Source organism: Lepidochelys kempii, chromosome 21 (assembly GCF_965140285.1).
Source record: "Lepidochelys kempii isolate rLepKem1 chromosome 21, rLepKem1.hap1, whole genome shotgun sequence".
Lineage (NCBI taxonomy): Eukaryota > Metazoa > Chordata > Testudines > Cheloniidae > Lepidochelys > Lepidochelys kempii.
Window position 1 is genome coordinate 7,286,946 of NC_136400.1, and position 22,382 is coordinate 7,309,327.

General features: G+C 43.1%; 2 protein-coding genes across 37 annotated transcripts in view; one reads left to right on the forward strand and one right to left on the reverse strand.

The window, feature by feature from the left end:
• RBBP5 (RB binding protein 5, histone lysine methyltransferase complex subunit) overlaps positions 1 to 22,382 on the forward strand; it is a 174,565-nt gene that overhangs the window by 120,989 nt on the left and 31,194 nt on the right. The window lies entirely within an intron of this gene.
• The window catches only part of NFASC (neurofascin), a 187,617-nt gene that overhangs the window by 14,926 nt on the left and 150,309 nt on the right, over positions 1 to 22,382 (reverse strand). For 18 of the 34 annotated variants that reach the window (XM_078849742.1, XM_078849746.1, XM_078849743.1 and 15 more), the window contains 4 exons: positions 14,629 to 14,793; positions 10,430 to 10,546; positions 7,697 to 7,852; positions 638 to 769 (listed from right to left, as the gene is read on the reverse strand). In XM_078849742.1, coding sequence (XP_078705868.1) covers positions 638 to 769; positions 7,697 to 7,852; positions 10,430 to 10,546; positions 14,629 to 14,793 — 570 coding nt within the window. The other 16 variants (XM_073319995.2, XM_073319990.2, XM_073319989.2 and 13 more) reach the window with 6 other exon arrangements.

The window sequence follows — 22,382 nt, forward strand, 5'->3', positions numbered from 1 at the left end:
ATTATCTGCATTGGGATCAGAACACAGGCCATTATTAATACTGCAATTTGACCTCACGTCTGTCTCTCTTATCTCCTGTGAAGCAACTGCAGGATATTTGCCCTGTATCTTACTTGGGACCCAATCCTGCAAGCTTTCTGGCTGCAGGGCTGTGTTGACTGGAATAGGAGTCCTACATACGGAGGGGCTTGCAGAATCGGGTACTGAGCGTTACCACAATGCTTGGATACCAAGGCGTAGGAACTCAAATGGCTATAGAGGGGGCATCGTTGGGTGAATTCTCCTAAGTCCGGTCTCTGCCTTGGGAAAATTTCAGTGAGATGTTTGCAGGAAGAGATCCTTTTGCAGAGAGAGAGAGAGAGAAGTCTATTTGTTGAGCAGATGTCAGGTCACTCTTAAGAGCAATGAACTATGCAGCCTTTCTCCCGCATAGCAAGCATAGCACAGAGCGCTCACTTCACCTTTAATTAACTGAAATTCTTTCTGGTGCCACTAATTTTCATACCAGGGAGGAATAAAAACACTTTGACTCAGAAGTGTGTAGCGGAGATCAGTAAAGCTGACTTAGCTCCAGAAAGCGTAGGGGTTTCTTTAAACTCAACAGCGTGAATAAGATCGTGCTGGATATTGCTCTTACCTGGATATTTCCCGCCTCTGCTTCTCTTAATGAAGCACACTATCAACAAAATCAGAACCAGAAGCGCAATGGCACACATCAGCCCAATAAACCAGCCCTGGGTTGCAATGTCCACGTGGTTCTTGGTATAAGCTGGTAAGAGGAATGTCAAGAAAACAAGTTAAAAATGACAGAATCTAACAGCAGAGAGAATTAAAAACACTGAGCCAATTGGCTAGGAAAACCCAGTTCACCAGTTCACAAATGATCCATCTCTACAACCACGTTTCTGCATTGTGTGTGTGTGTATGTATGTATTGATCAGTTTGGTATCTGAGATTACATGGGAATATGGGCTGTGTTTTTTATGTTTTTTTTTTTTTAAACGCTTTGTCAGCTCAAAATTCTGGCCAGAGCTGTGCATGGCAGAGGATCACAACCAACATAAATAAAATAGATTTAGTACAGACTAATGAAGGGTGTATAAAAAATGAAGGCAAAAGAAGCTGGGTAACAGATTTGATCATCCATTTACAGTGATGGGAAGTAAGCAGAAAGCTATATTTCAGGCAGCCTTCATAAATGGGGTGTGAAATTCATCCAAGAAGCATCTAAAAGCCTTTATTTTCCTGGCAGGCAGTTAGAACAAAAGCACCAAATATAGAAAGTTCCCTGACTCTGCTGTGCTCTGTGCATGCAGTGGCAGAGTTGGGGAGAACCTCTCAGGGAATAGCCCCAGGTCAACATTTGGAATAGTGGCTCCAGCACTGGTTCTTAAGCTAGGACAAGCCAGAGTTTCCATTAATCAGGCTACCCTTACTTTTAACTCTTGCTTAGAAGGCAGCTCTGGTGTAGCTCCACCACTTTTGCTCGCTCTGGGCAATGCCGGAGTATAGACCAGGACCTAGGTGGTACAACCTATCTTGTTTGATAAAGTGTCAAATTCCCTGCCGGCCCGGGTTGAAAAGAGCCATCCCCGCTGATGTGAGGAAACGTGACCAACCCGAGGTGACCAGGCTTTGCCACAACAGGTGCTGAACTCGGTTGACCCTGTCCACCCCAGTGGGGAGGTTAGGGAGCTATATCTGGCACCCGAGAATTTTCCTAGGCAGATTTCCTAGTGGAGATCCCTGATGGCAGATCCTTGATGAGCAACCCTTGGATTCCAAGAAGAGGAGACTTGGCCCTAGAGCCCTGAAAGATGATATGTCTCCTTGCTGGAGGGGGCTCTCTATTACACAGCTTATTTCATACGACAAGGCCATCCATCAGAATTTAATATTAAGCAAGTAAAAGTATCCCAACACTTAACTCCAGTCCCTGAGCTGCCTTCTACAACATGCTGGCAATGGTTATTTGCAGCTCCTAAACACAGTAGGACAAACAAAGCTCTAGCCTATAAATAGCAACTCTCTGCTATTTTCTGGCTCTCCTAATTGACATGCACCTGGTATTCAACAAAACAGAGCAGAGAATAACCTTCAGTGCATTAGCGGGCTAAATGTAACCAGACTGCAGTGTAAATATAGATATTCATGGCAAGAGAGATGGGGGACTGCCAGGGTCTGACTCCAATGGGTTCAAAAGTCTGAGCCAGAATTTGCTAGGTTCATTCTGACAGGACTAAGATAGCGAACGCCTACTGTTAATTCTCTTGTGATAAAGAAAACAACCTCAACTAGATTGGTTTTGTTTTTTGTTCATCTGACATTGGCTATGAGGAACCAGTACCAGAATCCTTAATATGCTACATTTGTTAAATATCACCTAGTTAGGTAAACAATATCAAATTCTAATGTGAACAAGGGCTCAGAGCCAGTCAACCACCCAGCTTATCTAGTGCTCAGTACCATCTTCCATAGGCACAGATAGTTGTAAGCAGTGAAACACACTCATACAGTTAGATCCTTAATCAACCCTACTTTGGACCAACCTTCACACAGTTACACTCGGTGCAATGACACTTTTGCTCATGTGGGCCCCATCCTGCAATTTTTTACTCTGGCCAAAATTCCATCAAGGACTGCAGAATCAGATGCCATGGCTTTCAAGTCAGGAGGGGTGGGAAGGATATTTTCCCTTTGGGTATTTCCACTTGAATGCATGCAATTGAAAGTAAGGTGAATGGGAACTGTGTGCATGCGGTGACAAACCACATCTAATGTCCTTATTCAGAATGTCAGCAGCAAATAATGCCTGAGAACTTTGAATTTACCCACATTTTAGAATCACCCAATTCTTTCATGACAAGTGGTCACGGAGGACTGGATCTGCCAAATAGTGCTGATGTTATACCAGCTACTTTAGATGAAGATAGAGAATATGAATGACATGGGGAAAAGCATGTTTTGTTGGGAAGCTCTCTTAGGATGATCCCTGATTAGGTTCTGCAAGCCTTGCTTGCATCAGTGTTCCAGTTGAAGTCCATGGGACTACTCATATGAGCAAAAGCCACAGAATCATACTTTAATTTCATTTCATCTTAATACATTCCCCAAACTGATCATTTTTGGATTGTGCTCAAACATGGTAACATGATGTTTTTAGAGATACTATACAAAGTAACACCATATAAATACACTCTGAAACCTACACATAAAAGCCTATCTAAAAGAGGCATGGTATACTGGTCAACACCGTCAAAAATGGGTTTAATTTTAAACATTCCAGAGCCAGGGCGTTCCATACCTTTAAACACAACTTTAGGATATTTCATATCTTTTTTTTTTTTTTTTTTGCCATGACAATTCATGCTTTCCCTAAAAATTGAACCCTGATCAAATTGAAACCCTGATGTTAGTGCGTGGATGTTTATAGCTAAACTGCTACAAAGATTAGGATTGTTCAAGGGGGAAAAAGAAAAAAGGAGTTTTTATTAATGAAAATGGAGTTAGAACCTTGCACGGTGAATTGGCATAGCTCTATTACTGATTTATGCCAGCTGAGGATCTGACCTAAGAGTTTTAGGAGGAGATTTTCAATGCACAAAAGGGAGTCAGGCCAGCTGTATCCTAGGAACTTTTGCTGATATGGTAGTGTTGGTTGAGCGGGCTGCTTTTTAAAAAAAAAAAACATTATTATACTGCCAAAACCCTAGTGTAGAGACACTTATAGCTGATTTCATTTGGCAAACCGGTATAAGATCTACCGGAAATAGCACTTTACCAGTGGAAGCTGCATCTTCACTAGGAGGGTTTGCTGGTATAGCTCTACTGGCAAACCTTCTGTAGCATAGGTGTCCAGTTTTCATTGACTTTCAATGGGAGTCAGCTGCCAACTTAAACATTTCCCCCTTTAACACTGTCAGCTGGTATTCTGTGCCTGCCCCTTTTCTACTAAAGGACCCACTCTCTGGGAGCTGAACCCTCTTTAAAGATGCAAGTTTTTATAATGAAAGGGGTGAGATAATTTAATGGAGTTGAGAATTGGATTAGAGTAACAATGTTCGTGGTGGAGGTGGGGGAAGTAAAATTATACTGGAGAGCTTTGAAATGAAAGGAAATTGTATTAGCAATGCTAACAGGATGGGATTTCTACAGGGAAACAATTCTGAGAAATGGAGTGGTTCTTAACTGAAAGCAAAAACCGCCTGAAAGAAAAGCATCATGCCACTGTGGAATGAGGCCAGATTTGCCACAGCAGGGAGTGTTTTAAACAGAGGGTCTTTCACTAGGATAGTGGAACTGGGCTGCTGTCAAAGTAGGCTGATAATTGCCATCCCTACCCCACAAAAAATCACGATGCCAAAATTACACCTACAGCAAACCTATATTTAGTGTAAACAGAGTGACTGATCACAGCTTTTGGAAAAAAAGGGAATAGATGGGTGGCTGTAATTTGACAGGATGTTTTGATCTGCCTTTATGCATGGCCAGCAATTTAGCTAAATAAAAGAAAGAAGCCGTGTAATCCAAGAAGCATCAATTTGAAACACCGTTGCACTAACTTTGGATTTCCTGAATTAATTATAAACTGAGATTCAAAACATGCTTTGACTAAAAATGACAAGCTTATGAACTGACAGCGAAATCGGTCATAAACCACTGACCAGGCGATTAGCAAAACTCACGTGCCATTTCTCTGAAGGCTGAATCTTGGACTGGGTTTAAAGAGGTAACTGTGCTTCATGTTGTAGGTGGTCTTTACAGTCGGCTTCACTGTACTGTTGCTTGTATGACAGCTAATTTGCTCCAAAAGTTTGCATGTGGGGTTAACTGTGGGTAGGATTTTCAAAGCTGCCCAGAACCAAAAAACCAGTTCCCATTAAAATCAACAGGGATTGAGCATCCAAACCCTTTAGGTGATCTTGAAAATCTCAGCCTATAATTATACTCTATGAAAAATACTATGTTTATTGTATGGCAATGAGCCCTCATGTTGTACTAACAGTACTGTAAGCTACCGTATTTGATCATTTTTGTAAACAACGGTGTGTGTTCATACGTACGCATACATATGTATATAGAGAGATATAAAATACTGCGCACAGAAAGACATGCAGCAAAAATATGTATCCAGTGCTAGTTTGATTTTTATACACTGTTGGTTTCTAGGTACCAATGTAACTGGTACGTTTTGAGAAAATTGCATCCTCCTTCCCACGTTTTTAAGGGGTGAAAAAAGGAAACCCCCCCTTCTTTTTAAATCAAGCTACATTTGTAGTTAAGCATCACTTACAACTGGAAAGCACTGTTCTGATTAACCAAAAGCTCAATAACGTCGGCAGAGAAGTCAGAGTGCAGTATACTGCAGCCGCGGTGCAGGTGGGCTATTTCAATTTGAATGCAGATAAATAAGCAGCAACCTCTAGAATAGATATTTGCAAAACATAACCAAAAAAAATGGACAGTGCTTTCTTGTCATAAAACATTAATGATGGCACATGATGGGGCAGTGGACTCTCAACCCTCACGTCAGTAGCATCCAGCCTGGATAAAAATGAAACTGCAGCATGCATGCATGCATAAACGATTGATAGCTTTGTGGATCCCATGGTGATAGGGCTAGGGTAGTCATCTGGACTTTATCAGAGGAATAAAGATGGTGACTCCTCAAATTTTAATGCCAATATAATAAGCAGCCCTTCAAATATAGAAAGTGTGGATTTTGGAATAACAAAAATAAAGGTATAGTGCATATCAAAATCAAGCAAACTACTTGCTTTTTGGATTCCCTCAACCTTGATTTCCCTTGTGGTTCCTATGCATGAGAGCCCCGCAAGAAGGGGTACAGAGGCAGGCGGGTAAAGAGATATGTCTGTCTAAAATGGGCAACGTACAGCTATTCACAAAGAAGAAAATAGGAACATCTTATAGAAACAGTGAGAGGGGCAAAGGAGATAGAGCTGGGATCTGGATTAGGTTTGGGATTCAGAATTAGAGACAAAATCAAGGCTAACGTGTGGCAACCAGAGGTGTTCTGGAAATCTTCCAGGCCACATCTGAACTGGAAAATAGCCTCCTTTCAGTTTTGGATCCAAACAAAACCTGAAACTGTAGGGGCAAACTCAGATTTAGGGATTTGAAGCCAAAATGCTCAAAATTAGAAGGTTTTTTGGATTTGAGGTTCCAGTTCTAAAAGTATAGCCACAAAAATGGCCCTAGCTAGGAACACCCGTACTCCGTACATCACGTAATGTAAAGTAGCATAGAAATAGGAAAAACCCAAGTCAAACTAACCCTTCTCCCCCCAAGGCTGTCCTTAAAGGATTCTTTACAAAGATGGTGATAAGAGAAACATTGTGGTGTGGGTTTCACCATTTTTCACAGGATAATAGTGGTTAGAGATGAAAGAGGCAGATCAGACTGAGTCAGTTCCCAGGCAAGGTCAGGCTGTTCTTCCATGGTACCGTATACTTGCTAGAATTTTATCAGAGTTGTGCATTGTTATACAAAGACACTGCACGAATATTAGCATTTTCCATCTGTCGTGTTAGCATCTTATGGTATAAGGATAACTCAATATAGTTAAGGACGCCAACACTTTGAACTTCACAAATAAGGTACAGAAAGGCCAAATTCTCCTCCGCATCTCCATCTGGAGCACTGCATGATGCAAGTGCAAACAGAATTTGTTTCAGGGTTTCCTACTTAAAGAGAGATTGTGGAGCACTATATTTTGCTTTCAAGGTCCTACATAAAGGTTGGTTATTGTTTGTTTTTCAAATAAACATTTAGGGCCAAATTTCAGCAGGCATCACAGACATAGCTCCCTGCCACAAAATCCATGGCTGACCGTGTTATCCCTATTATGGTTCTACCAAAACTCATGGAATGATAACACAGAGGTTTTAAATAAACAAGGCCTGATCCAACAACCATGGAAGTCAATAAGCATCTTTCCATTGGCTTCAGTGGGCTCTGTAGCAAGCCTATAATTAGCATCTATAAAATGCAGTCAGGTGATAATCCTGGAAAAATTGCTCATGCAATTACACATGTTGTTCCTGGAGTACTATACCTGCCTTCTTATGCATCTGTAAAGTCCTATGCACATACCCCTCTGTGACCCCCTCTGTGGGCCTTCTACAAACATTACATTCCCCTGGCATTATTCCTCATCCGTATCTTGTCATGAATGTATGAACACCCATTCCTGCAATAACCCAGGTATAAAGACACAGACGCTTTGCTGTGCCAGAACAACCGCCACCACCACAAGAAGCAGCACACAAGTGAAAGTGCAAACACAAAGCCTGCAGTAACCAGCAGCATCCTTTGCAGGAGTCTGTCTTAATGTTTTAAGCATAGCTGCGTGACAAGCGCATGGTCTCTACCCTTATTGTAGGATTCCTTGTTTGAAATGGAGCTTGTTACATTATTGGCTGCACCAGGGATTTTGGTTTTCATAACGTGCAGTTGAGACAATGTTAGCTGACTGGGGGAATTTTATTGCTTCTTGAGCCAGCGCTATAATAAGGGCAGAGAGGGCACAATGTCAGTGGAGTGAATGAAATTTGCTCCATGCATGGTCATGGCCAAACCTCCCCAGCAAGAAGATACAGCACACAAGTGGTAAAGCTCAGGATGGGATGAAATGTCTTGGAAAGGTGTCGCACAGCGGGGCTGGAACCCGTCTCACCTGAGCTTGTCGTAAAGGTTATGTAAGAGGTTTTGCTGGGGCTAGACCATTTGGGAAAAACCCACAACTGGTACGTCATCCCGGGGGTAAGGTCAGCCAGCTGCACGGAGGAAGGGGTCTGAGCTTTAACAGGGATAGATCTCACTGTATTGTTACCTGAGAAACAGAAACCTCACATCAAAACCAGGCAGCAGGAAGCTCAGACATATTAGTGTCGACTGCATTATGCTACACCTCTCTGTTGAGCAGAAATAATATAATTTGATGGACCGGGATCATAACATTTTAATGTCCTCAGTGTCTGTGATTACTGCCCATTTGGGAATATCGAAAATGCAATGATACAGGTAAATGACAGTGCTTTAATAGCACCCCCATTTGTTGCATTGAAAATGGCTTTGTAACCACCCAGGAGACCTCTCTCTATTGTTAGAACCCGGGGGAGCTCTTTTGCTAAACAGTCTTTAGGTTTGGGTGTCTGGGGGAATCAAAGCAGTGTGTTCACAGAGGAGGGGTCTGGAATTTGTCTACTCCCGCTGATCAGATAAAGTCAGTCTGTTGACTTACAGGGCAGGGGTTAGAGCTGTCTCTCAAGCCTTTGAGAAGAAGGGGTTGATAGCAGAATCTGCACACGAGTTTTCTTTGCAGGACAGAAATCTACATCTACTGGTGTTGGTTAATGAATCGCTGATGGTTGTAAGCATTTTGAAAGACTGACTCGATGTGCATGATTGTGTCCCTGCTAGTGGTAGGCCCACATAGAGCCTCTTGCAAGTTGGGAAGCTGCTCCTTCAGCTCAAATGGGCAGGGTCTTGTGCTGCTGATAGTCCATAGGTTCATGTGTAACAAACCCAATTCCGGCCATACACGAGGACTGAACCTGGGACCATGTGTGGGGCATATTTTATACCTTTAAATAAAATCTGCAGCACTCAGCAGAGAAAAGGGTATATTTTAGCTGGGGGCTTATAGAAAATTATACAGGACAACCTGTATCGCAAATGGGTAAATGCCTAATGCTGTGGTGGTCTAGCAGGGGAAGGGGAATGCTACATGGCAGCTCAGCACTAATGTCCAATTTAAATTGAGGCAGGAGTTATGGAAAAGCCTGTTGGCTGCATGGTGAATACCCCACTGTAGCCTTGGCTTGAAACATCATAGGGTGCAGACAATTTAAATGGGTAGGTGAGACTGTGTTACCAGAGAACGAACAGATTGGTGAAAGTCTAATAGCCCAAGCTCAGACAGCCCTTCCTTCTAGGGGTGCTTGTGGTATATGCTGTAGCCAAGACAACTTTCAGCCTCTGTGTAAGACGCCTGGCACTAGTATAAAGAGGTGGGAAAGCTCTTTGAGTCCTTTCTGACCAAAGACAGAAGGGATCTGGTTGCTCCAGTGGCAAGGGAATCTGAAAGAATTAAATGGAAACCAGCACTACCGTTTGTATGAGCAGTTCAACTCCACTGCGGTTTGCAAATGGCAGCTGAATAAGTGCAGTTTTCCAAGATATAGGAGCACCTTTAGACCCTTTTGGGTATCGACAGTAAGAGGTCTCCTGGGGAGTTTTCCTGAAAGGAGATTTGGGAGGCGCCATCTGATGATGTGAATATCCCAGATCCTGAAATCCTTACTCAGGCACAACTCCCATTGGAGCCTGTCCTGAGGAGGGACTTCAGCATCTGGCCTCATGTTAGGCGCAAGCTGTGTGTGTTTAAGATTTCTCTGCAGTGAACGGGAGTACTAGGGATGGAAGAGACCAGCACGCGAAGCTCCGAGAAATGCATTGCATTCTACTATGTTAAGAGCAAGAATTAGGGAGTTGAGCGCCTGATGAGAATTGCAAATTCTGGAGTATGATGCAGAAGGGAAGAAGATAAACTAATTTCCGTAAACCAGTACTGTGAACTGCAAATATTGCTTTGCCTCATAATTAAAGGTGTGGAAGCCTTACAGAGGGAACAGGTACTGTCTGGCAATCGAAGGGATTCTAAGTAGCATGTGAGTTCATCTCTAGAACAGTGTTGTAAACAAAGTTAGATCACTGTCAAGAATTAGAAGACTGTTTAAATTCATACCAGACATTATGAAATGTTCGGGAAATAGTAACGTACACTGTTTGCATCTATCTGCCTATTGACACCACAAAAGCAATATTTAAAAAACAAAAACAAAAAAAAACCCTGACAGGTGCCAGCTTTGAATTTCCAGGCCAGATAGAGCCCTGTAATTTTATGAGACAATGGAATCTATTATACAGGAGTAACTGATCACAGGTGATTCTGCCCTTTTCATTCCAAAGCAGGTACATTTTTTTTTTTTTTTTACTGTTGTGCCATAGATTATCTATTAAAAGTATTCATTTTCCTCTCCTTAAGAATTCGTTCCCAATTTGGTTGGTCTTTTTCTATAGCCCTTAATCTCATGACAAGCTGCAGCCCTTACAGCTTCCTTTGCCCTGCTAATTCAGAATGCATGGATCTGAACCCTCCATTGCAAGAAATGAAAGGAGAAGGTAATTACATTTAGAAGAATGGCAAAACACACAATTCCAATGCATTCTTAGTGGCAAAGAGAATCCTTTGCAATTTCCCCCCAGGAACAGGCTGGACAGTAGGTTTCAATACACTGCAGTTAGTTAATATTGCTTAAAGGGGCTCTTTCAAACCTTGAGAAACCTTATAGGATCTCTAATGGTGTAACAGCCCTGCGGTATCTCCACGCGGTCTGATGCTTACTGGTGATATACTCAACCACAAAGTCAGTTCCAGCAGAAAAATTGTGGCTCCAGGTGATGTTTGCCCAGTTACTGTTAGTGAAAGCTTTTACGTTCCATATGGATGATCCATTCGTGGCTGGTGGACAGGTTAGAACAGGTGTTAGTACTTTGGATTATACACACATGGACCTTAACCTCACATCTGGGTTTGACAAACTATTTCAAAGTTGTTATGAATTATAAAAGTTAAAGCCCCTTGCATTAGTTGGAGGATATGCCCTCCTAGCTAAGTATGCTACACTGCCTAAGGCACGTTTTATTCATTGGCAGATTCAGAACCTGGCTGACGTCTTAACTCTGAACCTTCAGCCTTGTGGGTGAGTTTAGAATCAAGAGTGTGAGTGCATCACAGCCTGTGTATTTAGGTAACTCCGTTCTTAAATTCAGAGAGGCTCTGCCTCACACGATTGATAGACTAATGGCTGTATCATAACTACTGTGCTCAAGCTAAAAGAGTGCCTAACCCAAGGTGACAGAAGCATGCATCAATTCACGGGCTCACTACCACAATCTAGAGGAGGGACTGGGCAAAAACATTTCCATGTTAATAGTCTGCAAACTACATGTTGGATAATGCAATCAAGCTGTTCCTAGCAAAAACACAAGTGACTTTCAAGTTGAGGAATGTCAACATTACTTTGGAGAGTGAGTAAACACCTCTTTATGTTAAATGACAGGTTTCAGCGTAGCAGCCCTGTTAGTCTGTATCCGCAAAAAGAAAAAGAGGACTTGTGGCACCTTAGAGACTAACCAATTTATTACTGTAGCTTGCACCTGCAAGTGACTTAGGGCTGGTCTAAACTGGCAATTTACAGCACTGCAACTTTCTTGCTCAGGGGTGTGAAAAAACACCTCCCTGAGCGCTGTAAAGTGCCAGTGTAGACAGTGCCCCAGCGCTGGGAGCTCCGCCCCTCGTGGAGGTGGTTTTCTAGAGTGCTGGAGAGCTCTCTCCCAGCGCTCTGCCACGACCACACAATCTGTGTTAAAGAGCTGCCACGACAGCCCTTTAGCGTTGCCAGTGCAGACTAGCCCTTAGAAGAAATTACATTGTGATGTATACATGACACATTTCAGAGTAACAGCCGTGTTAGTCTGTATTCGCAAAAAGAAAAGGAGTACTTGTGGCACCTTAGAGACTAACCAATTTATTTGAGCATGAGCTTTCGTGAGCTACAGCTCACTTCATCACTTCATTTTAATTCTTTAAAAATGGAAGATTTTTCCATAATATAAATGGATTGCAAAAGGGCATCTCTTTATCTGATTCTTTAGGGCCGTGCAATCCCATTGGATGGACAATGTGGAGCCATGACAAATGGAGTAACTAGAGACTGCTGCAGGAACCCTGCCCCAACAAATCACAATCAAGGCCCCAAGCCTGTGAAGACTCATACTTGTGGTTAGCTTTATGTGTGTGGGTGTGTAGACCCATGGAAGTCAATGAGACGACTCATGTACATAAGTGTTTTTGCAACACTGGGGTCCAAGTGATACGCTGTCATAGCTGTTCCAATGCAGCATAGTGTTGCTAACTCCCATCATTTTATCATGCACGTAGACATATATTGGTGTTTTTTTTTAAAGCCCAGCTGCTGTAGTCAGGTGATTGCAAGAGAATTTCAGCTTTCAGTTAAAACCAAAAGTGAGTTTCTTTCCCTTGCCAAGAAAAGCTTGAAAACATGCACCGAGTGCAGTCTAAAGGTTCTGAAACCAAAAAGGCAAACGAAAAAGAGCCCCACATTTATTATTTAAATAAAATCCTCATGACTTGCGGGGGTCTCACACAAGATTTTTGAACGGCTGGAACTGACAATTCTGGGAGTGTAGCAAGTAAAATTTGGGGATATGGCCAAGGAATAAGAGGATGGAGTCAAATGAGAGAAGAGTTTCTTGACATGTTCCTGTTTCAGAACACAGCAGTTTCTATTGACTGCTACAAAGCGAGATAAACTCAACCAGAGTATCAGTCACCAGTGAGGTTATTTGGGCAGCATAGGAGAGGACTGTTAATGTTTCAAGGATCATTGTGTGGGTGAGTTCTTGTACTAACATTAGAGCATACTGGACCCCATTCATCTCATTCAGTGACTTCCCAGAAGCAGAAGAATGTTGTAAAAGGCTTACATTTTTTTTTTAAATGTGCAGTTTCTGCATTTCATGCTGAGTTAGTGATAATGGCCCATTTTCACAATTTTTTACTTTAAAATGGTTTGCATTCTGACCATACAGCTTAACATGTTCTCCAGTTTTGAATTTCATAATTCAAAATTCATTTCAGCTGAAAATCGATTCACTTAAAACAAAACAAAACAAAAACTTGCAAAAATGTTGATTTGGTCATTTTGTGGAAACCTAACAAAACCCACATACTTTCAAATCATGAGATGATGGCCCAGAATTTGTTTCCCTCCTCTTAAAAAATGGTGCATTACTTTGTCACAACACTGGTAACTGCATTAATACATGACCTTTCTGCTTATGTTCTGGTGCGTGGTTTGAGACAAACACTGCTGATTTCTTCAGCTTGTTGTGTTGCTATGAGTCTTTTTCAGAGTCACCTTTTCTGTATTGTGGTAGTACGCACTGCTTCTGTGATACTGCCTATTTGCAATTACTGAGAACATTTCTCATGTAGTAATTTGTCTGAGACCTTTCTGGTAGCAGATCCCTTTATGCAGCTTGGTTGTGGAAATCCTGCATAGGCACTAGGCAGCAGAGTCTGTCTTTGGCCTGGTGTGCATGAGAAAGTTGCATCTCTTCAATGTAAATTGATCTGGTTAAACCAGTCCAAGCCCCTTATGGATGTTCTTACTTCATTTTAAGAGTAGCTTATTGCAGTGTGATTAGCTAATTTCAGCTCAATTGATATGTGGATGAATAGACAGGGGTTTGCATTGGTTTAACATCTTGAGTTAAACTGGTGTAACTTTATCATGTAGACAAGGCATTTAGCTACTCTAGGAGCTAGAGAGAATCATAGAATATCAGGATTGGAAGGGACCTCAGGTGGTCATCTAGTCCAACCCCCTGCTCAAAGCAGGACCAATCCCCAATTTTTGCCCCAGATCCCTAAATGGCCCCCTCAAGGATTGAACTCACAACCCTGGGTACAACAGGCCAATGCTCAAACCACTGAGCTATCCCTCCCCCCAAAGCATGGGTTCTGTCTGCATCTAGCAACCCCCATAAAGAATCCTCTTCGTTTTCATTACTAATTAGTGTGATGTTTTTCCTCTCTCAAGAGGAACAACAGGGATTTTTTTGCACGTGATCCTTACCTGTACAGTTGTCTAGTTCATAGTTAAGCTGAGTCTTAACTATGAACTATTTTGATTGTATTAGCTTCTGCCACAAGCTTAGTGCACTTTTTGGGTAAGTGAATACAAATGATAATGTAGTCATTTATCAGTAAGTACCAGTCTATCTATCAGAGATGCAATTACAGTAACTTCTTTTTTAAAAAGCAACAGAGACCTCTCTCCATTTTCCCCGTCAATAGATTAAGGATATTTAGAATCCTGTTACATTAGAGAGTCCATCCCCATGTAAATGCAGGATGTAGTCCTCCCAGCAGAGACACATGATAAATTGATCCTGGCCCAAAGATGGAACTTGTCTGCATCCTGCAATTTTAAATACTTCCCCAAATTTCCCATGGGCTATAGATCTAGATTGCACTACAAAGAGAGTGGTCAGCATAAACCAACAGAATCCCATGCACAATAATGGGTCTGCTAGCTCCGTTGCTCTGCTTGACTTGATGTGGAATTCTCTATAATAATAATAATAGAATCCCTTTTCTGAGATGGTAATAGAAGATTTAATAATACTTGGTGACCTTCTGTATGGTCTTCCACCTAATTATTTAAAAAGTTTTGCATACGTTCATTAAAATCACACCACTCCTGGGAGGGTGACATTATCCCCACTGTAAAGATGGAGTAACTGAGGCACAGTGAGTTAGATTCGAACCCAAACCCCTGTGCTTTGACCCCTAGATTCCCACTGATTTCTTGTTAAGCCACCCGCAAACCACTAAGAAGTTCCCCACTTGTTGGGTTAAATTCCATCCACGGCTTGTTGTTTGAACCTGAGTACGGACATGAAATAGGTGACAGCTACAGTTAGTGGGGTAGAGGAAATGGGGAAGCGTAGTACCAAACTCCCGCTTAGTGGTGGCTGTTGGAGCACTCTGCGTAGTGGCTGCAGTGCCGGAGACGGTTGTCGTGGTTGTCGTGGTTGTGGCTGCGGTGGTGATGGTGGTTGTGGCGATGGCTGTGGTGCTGGTCAGACTGACTGTAGTTGTAGGCAACAAGGTTGCAGCTGGGAGAGGGAAATGTAGAAACTGCCGTTTTAGAAGAGGTTATATCCTTAGCTCTTTCCATCCCCAAAGGCTAAATGCACGCACAAGAGGGAAAGCAGAGTGGCGTGGCATGACACAGAGAGAAATAGGAGTTGGTGGGAGTGGGGGAACAAACCGAACCATCTGAAATGAGAGAATGAAGCTTAGTTTTCATTTTCTTTCCATGTGCACATTGCAAGCGACAGTCACGCGCTTCAGCGCCAGCAGAGGTGGGTGTGTGGGGGCCTGGAATCTCTTGGATAAAGACAGACGCAAAAAATTCTGTAGGTGAGTGACAACAAACATGTGAAAAGCAGCAGGAAGTGGGTGAGCTCAGGCCCCAAACAAATAGCCCCCAGTGTTGTTCTGGGCTGGCTGTTGGTTTTATTCCCTTTCCCGTGGCTTAACAACTTGCCTCTCTTTTCAGCTGCTCTGCCTTAAATCACCACTACCACCTCTACCCCTTTTGGATTTAAACAGCAAGAACTGGCATCACTGGAATGAGAGAGAGAAAAAAAAGTGACCTATTTATGTTCTCTTGGAAGATGAACAGAAGGGCCAGTTTCTGCTCCCCACTTTACACCCAGTGTAACTGAGAAGAGACTTTAGCTCAGAGCAGTCAAGTCCCCTTTAAATAAGATTTAGCTCTTAACAAAATAGAATAACCCAGTTTGTCACAGACTAGGCAAAGCAAAATTCAATTAGCTTAGCCCACCCTGAACTAGACCAACACCATTTCTGAGCTGACAGCAGTCTGCCTGCAGCCACTTTACCTGTTTCCATTCTAGCTCATCTTAAAGATGCTGGAGACTGTTGGCGCTGAAGAGGCATTTGTAGGACAGGGGATGCAGCTTTCTGTTTTAATCTAGTGGGGGATGACTTCAGCTTTGCCTCCCCCACCTGCCTTTTCTATTTATTTATTTAAGATGAGGTTTGCATAGTCTAGGTTTTCTATAAACCCATTTTCTCCTCACTCCATCCAGATCCCCCTTATGCTGTATTTCAGGAGAGAAAAAGGGATCTAGGATACACCCCTTTCTCTCCTAGTCCATCAATAGTTGTGATGCAAATCTAAAGAATACTGAACCCTATCGACTGATGGTCCAGTAGGTGGAGATTGGTGTTTTTTTCTGTGCTTGACACCACAGGCTGAGTTACGGTATTTAAGAAATCCTTTCACTTCTTGGATTTGTCTACACACTTTGAATAAATCAGGACCCTAATCCTCAAAAGATTTGAATGGGAGAATAAAGCCAGTGCCTTTAGCTAGGTATATGACTGTAGATGGCCCTTGTTAATAGGAATCACTGGGTGAAATCCTATGACCTGTGAGGTGCAGGAGATCAGACAAGTTGATCACAATAGTCCCTTCTGGCCTTAAAATCTATTACAAATGTAGGTATGAGGGTTATTTTGCTATTTGTAGAAGCGTATCCAAATGCTCTTAGCTATGAATGAAGGTCAGGCCATGTGAAATATTTGCACCACCACTTGATAACCTAAACCTCAGAGGGTTATTGCCTTGGGCTAAATTTGGATTTGATCTAAAATTAAACAGCACTTGTCAGAGTAATTCATCAAAAATTTGCTTTGCGATCCTTGTGCTGAAGTATCCTAGGTTTTTATAAAATTCTGCTTTGCTTATTTTTGTGATTTGGTGACATGAAATGCCTCTCCTGGTTATGAGTGAGAATTAGTAGAGGACCTATTTTAAATATGACCTTTATCCAAATAAAACCAACTTTAGGGGAGGAGTCTAAAAAGACTGCCCAGAACAAAACCAGGTCTTTGCCACTTCCTTGTTTTCACTTTACCTGGGTATGCAGTTTGGCAGGTCTTGTGCCCAGGTAGACCCCAGTTGTTTTCAAAGGGGCTCCCTGAGGACCCAACTGCAGGACTAGGGCCTTATTTTGGTTCTTGAAAGAGATGCTTCTTTGCACATGACTCTGCTGCATTCCAGGGTCCCTTGTTGCTTAAGAATCAGGATGTGCCTCAGTGGGCTTCCCAGAGGCCCATAGAAGGGTTGTGTGCACGTATTATGTACGTTGTTGGTTTCAAAGCAGCTAGACCCAAAGAGTCCCACCCACAAAATATTTGTAAAACCAGAACGTTTCTGGTGGTCCAGAAATTAGACTTGTAAGAGTTCAGCGATGGAATAGAACTGTTAAATCACTCAGTGCATCTCCCTGCCAATTTCCCCTTACAGCATGTCACACCGACACTGAAAATCCCAGTAAACCACTCAAACTGAAAAGGAAACAAAACAGTTTACAGTATGCAAGCAAGATAGTGTGTCTTCCCTTTTCACAATAGCGTGTCAGCTACAGACCTTTAGCACTCAGACACAAACACAGAACTACAGCCAGTGTCATGCACAAGCACAGCCATCAAAAGCCTTCTGCCATCCCCTTGTCAAAGGTTTGACTGATGTTGGTGAAGAAGCAAGAATGCCAAAAAACATGTGAGAGAATCCAGAGAAAATGCCATATATCAGAAAGAGAGCTCAAGTCAAAGAACCACAGAACTTGTGTTTGGTGCCATATGAGACACAGAATAATAAAGCCCTTTCTTATTTGATTAGGCTACCAGAATACGAGTGCCTCTTTGAGAGGAGAGGACTGCTATTCTGCAGTTCTGCCTCTTAACCATTATAAGATCAGGGGTGTTTTTTATGCCCTGTGGCTATAAGGTACAAAAGCCTGAACTGGGCTGAGAAAAATTAACAGCACTATCTCTGCAGATTCCTTGCATTTTTCTGAAGCTCAACAGAGCAGTGTGGCTACTGGCAATATTAACTCAATTGACCCTAAAAGGACAACCCTCTGAATATAGAATTTTGAACACACACGATGAAAACATCCAGAGTAGGAACCAATATTAGCTAATGAATTCTCACAACTTTCCTGTGAGGCACCCTTTTCCCATTTTACTCAGGGGGAAATCAAGGCACAAAGAAGTAACTTGCTCAAGGACAGAGGAGTCAGTGGCAAAGTTGGCATTAGAACTCAGAAGTTCCTGCCTCCCGGTCCTGCTTTCATACCGCTAGAGTGTGCCTCCTGCTAAATTCTTAAAGGTCTATTTTGTACCCAATGCACTTCTAGGGATTTAGGGTCTGGTCTCCCCTCAATGCCCCTTTCTTGGTGCTTGGCTTACTGACCTTGTATGAATGGCTCAGCACTGTATTATGCTGGCTGGTGTGTGTTTATTTACTCATCCTCACATTAGGCTATGATCCTCATGTATTTAAAAAACAACAGGTGGAGTGCAGTTAGTAGAGTGGTCCTGCTGCTGGAGGTGTCCTTCACACGCCAGGGTGATGGTCTGTTTAATAACAGCCTGAGCTGTGCCTTTCCGCTTTGGCCGACAGTGATGACATGAAGTATTTGCCCAAAATACTGTAACACCGTGATAGTTCCATTGGCACAATACCCCAGGGTAGCGCCATCACATTGTATCAGGATAATGCAGTATGCAACTGCCATAAAAGTCAGTGAGAGAGATTCGGGGTGTGTTTGTAGTGCTTATAAAAATGAATCATCATGTCAAGCCTGTGGCAGACTAGGGACAGGTAAATGCAGGGTCCTTAGATCCTGAAACCCCATAGCTCAAAGGGGCCCCAGATGGAGCTGTGAGAAAGAAGCAGGCTATCAGGCAGCAACCCCATGCTGTACCACTAAGATCAAAAGTGAGAGGAAGGCAAGAATCCAGCTGGAGGAGCTGGGAAGGAGAGTGCATCCCCAGGTTTGGGGGATTTAGCCTTAATCTGCCCATGATAGGAACAATGATACAAAGAGAACACCTCATTTGGTTTTTAGTATGAAATGAATCTTAAAGAATAGCTCAGCTGGTAATTTGAGAGGGAGGGGGAGAGGGGACATTTTCTGTCCTTTGAATTCTAGCCCTTAATGAGGGCTGACTCCAGGCTGGAGAAGGATAAAGGGTGACTTTCAGAGAGAATCAGAGCTTCTCTGAATATCAGGAACATTAAAGGCACTGTCGGGTTATGGGCAGACAGGGAGTGAGTCTGAAATGAGTGGCAAGGGGGCAATAAAAGCTACACTAAAGTATTAAACCTTTACAAGTGTCAGACTCTTGGGGATCTCAAAACGCTTTTACACTTTAACTAATCCTGTCCTGATTGAGAATATATTGTTGTACCCAGTTGGCAGAAACCTCAATGGATCCACAGGGAAATTAAGAGTCCAGGGGTGGGATTTTTAGAAGCACCTAATTGATGTAGGAGCACAAGTCCCATTAATGACAGGTTTCAGAGTAACAGCTGTGTTAGTCTGTATTCGCAAAAAGAAAAGGAGGACTTGTGGCACCTTAGAGACTAACCAATTTATTTGAGCATAAGCTTTCGTGAGCTACAGCTCACTTCATCGGATACATTCAATGGAAAACACAGTGAGGAGATGTATATACACACAGAACAGCTGGGTGTTATCATACACACTGTAAGGAGAGTGATCACTTAAGATGAGCTACTACCAGCAGGAGAGCGGGGCGGGGGTGGTGGTGGTGGTGAGAAAACCTGTTGTAGTGATAATCAAGGTGGGCCATTTCCAGCAGTTAACAAGAACGTCTGAGGAACAGTGGGGGTGGGGGGAAATAAACATGGGGAAATAGTTTTACTTTGTGTAATGACCCATCCACTCCCAGTCTCTATTCAAGCCTAAGTTAATTGTATCCAGTTTGCAAATTAATTCCAATTCAGCAGTCTCTCGTTGGAGTCTGTTTTAGAAGTCTTTTTGTTGTAATATTGCAACTTTTAGGTCTGTAATCGAGTGACCAGAGAGATTGAAGTGTTCTCCGACTGGTTTTTGAATGTTATAATTCTTGACGTCTGGGATTTGTGTCCATTATTCTTTTACGTAGAGACTGTCCAGTTTGACCAATGTACATGGCAGAGGGGCATTGCTGGCACATATCACATTGGTAGATGTGCAGGTGAATGAGCCTCTGATAGTGTGGCTGATGTGATTAGGCCCTCTGATGGTGTCCCCTGAATAGATATGTGGACACAGTTGGCAACGGGCTTTGTTGCAAGGATAGGTTCCTGGGTTAGTGGTTCTGTTGTGTGGTGTGTGGTTGCTGGTGAGTATTTGCTTCAGGTTGGGGGCCGTCTGTAGGCAAGGACTGGCCTGTCTCCCAAGATTTGTGAGAGTGATGAGTTATCCTTCAGGATAGGTTGTAGATCCTTGATGATGCGTTGGAGAGGTTTTAGTTGGGGGCTGAAGGTGATGGCTAGTGGCGTTCTGTTATTTTCTTTGTTGGGCCTGTCCTGTCGTAGGTGACTTCTGGGTACTCTGCTGGCTCTGTCAATTTGTTTCTTCACTTCAGCAGGTGGGTACTGTAGTTGTAAGAATGCTTGATAGAGATCTTGTAGGTGTTTGTCTCTGTCTGAGGGGTTGGAGCAAATGCGGTTGTATCGTAGAGCTTGGCTGTAGACGATGGATCGTGGGTGAAAGCTGGAGGCATGTAGGTAGGAATAGTGGTCAGAAGGTTTCCGGTATAGGGTGGTGTTTATGTGACCATCGCTTATTAGCATCATAGTGTCCAGGAAGTGGATCTCTTGTGTGGACTGATCCAGGCTGAGGTTGATGGTGGGATGGAAGTTGTTGAAATCATGGTGGAATTCCTCAAGGGCTTCTTTTCCATGGGTCCAGATGATGAAGATGTCATCAATGTAGCGCAAGTAGAGTAGGGGTATTAGGGGACGAGAGCTGAGGAAGCGTTGTTCTAAGCCAAACATAAAAATGTTGGCATACTGTGGGGCCATGCGGGTACCCATAGCAATGCCGCCGATTTGAAGGTATACATTGTCCCCAAATGTGAAATAGTTATGGGTGAGGACAAAGTCACGAAGTTCAGCCACCAGGTTTGCCGTGACATTATCGGGGATAGTGTTCTTGACGGCTTGTAGTCCATCTTTGTGTGGAATGTTGGTGTAGAGGGCTTCTACATCCACAGTGGCCAGGATGGTGTTTTCAGGAAGATTACCGATGGATTGTCATTTCCTCAGGAATTCAGTGGTGTCTCGAAGATAGCTGGGAGTGCTGGTAGCATAGGGCCTGAGGAGGGAGTCTACATAGCCAGACAATCCTGCTGTCAGGGTGCCAATGCCTGAGATGATGGGGAGTCCAGGATTTCCAGGTTTATGGATCTTGGGTAGCAGATAAAATACCCCAGGTCGGGGTTCCAGGGGTGTGTCTGTGTGGATTTGTTCTTGTGCTTTTTTAGGGAGTTTCTTGAGCAAATGGTGTAGTTTCTTTTGGTAACCCTCAGTGGGATCAGAGGGTAATGGCTTGTAGAAAGTGGTGTTGGAGAGCTGCCTAGCAGCCTCTTGTTCATATTCCGACCTATTCATGATGACGACAGCACCTCCTTTGTCAGCCTTTTCGATTATGATGTTTCTGAGGCTGTGGATGGCATTGTGTTCTGCACGGCTGAGGTTATGGGGCAAGTGATGCTGCTTTTCCACAATTTCAGCCCGTGCACGTCGGCGGAAGCACTCTATGTAGAATCCAGTCTGTTGTTTCGATTTTCAGGAGGAGTCCACCTAGAATCCTTCTTTTTGTAGTGTTGGTAGGAAAGTCTCTGTGGATTAGTATGTTGTTCAGAGGTGTGTTGGAAATATTCCTTGAGTCGGAGACGTCAAAAATAGGATTCTAGGTCACCACAGAACTGTATCATGTTCGTGGGGGTGGAGGGGTTGAAGGAGAGGCCCCGAGATAGGACAGATTCTTCTGCTGGATTAAGGGTACAGTTGGATAGATTAACAATATTGCTGGGTGGGTTAAGGGAATACATTGCTGTGGCCTCTTGTGGCATGTAGTAGTTTAGATAGTTTAGTGTCCTTTTTCTTTTGTAGAGAAGCAAAGTGTGTGTTGTAAATGGCTTCTCTAGTTTTTGTAAAGTCCAGCCACGAGGAATTTTGTGTGGAAGGTTGGTTTTTTATGAGAGTATCCAGTTCTGAGAGCTCATTCTTAATCTTTCCCTGTTTGCTGTAGAGGATGTTGATCAGGTGGTTCCGCAGTTTCTTTGAGAGCGTGTGGCACAAGCTGTCAGCATAGTCTGTGTGGTATGTAGATTGTAATGGATTTTTTACCTTCAGTCCTTTTGGTACGATGTCCATCTGTTTGCATTTGGAAAGGAAGATGATGTCTATCTGTATCTGTACGAGTTTTTTCATGAAGTTGATAGATTTCCACTCCATACGGCTAAATGCAGTGCCTTGCATAATGACAGGTTTCAGAGTAACAGCCGTGTTAGTCTGTATTCGCAAAAAGAAAAGGAGGACTTGTGGCACCTTAGAGACTAACCAATTTATTTGAGCATGAGCTTTTGTGAGCTGCAGCTCACTTCATCGGATGCATTCAGTGGAAAATACAGTGGGGAGATTTATATACACACAGAACATGAAACAATGGGTGTTACCACGCACACTGTAACGAGAGTGATCACTTAAGATGAGCTAATACCAGCAGGACAGCGGGGGGGGGGGGGGGGGGAGACCTGTGGCCATTTCCAGCAGTTAACAAGAACGTCTGAGGAACAGTGGGGGGGG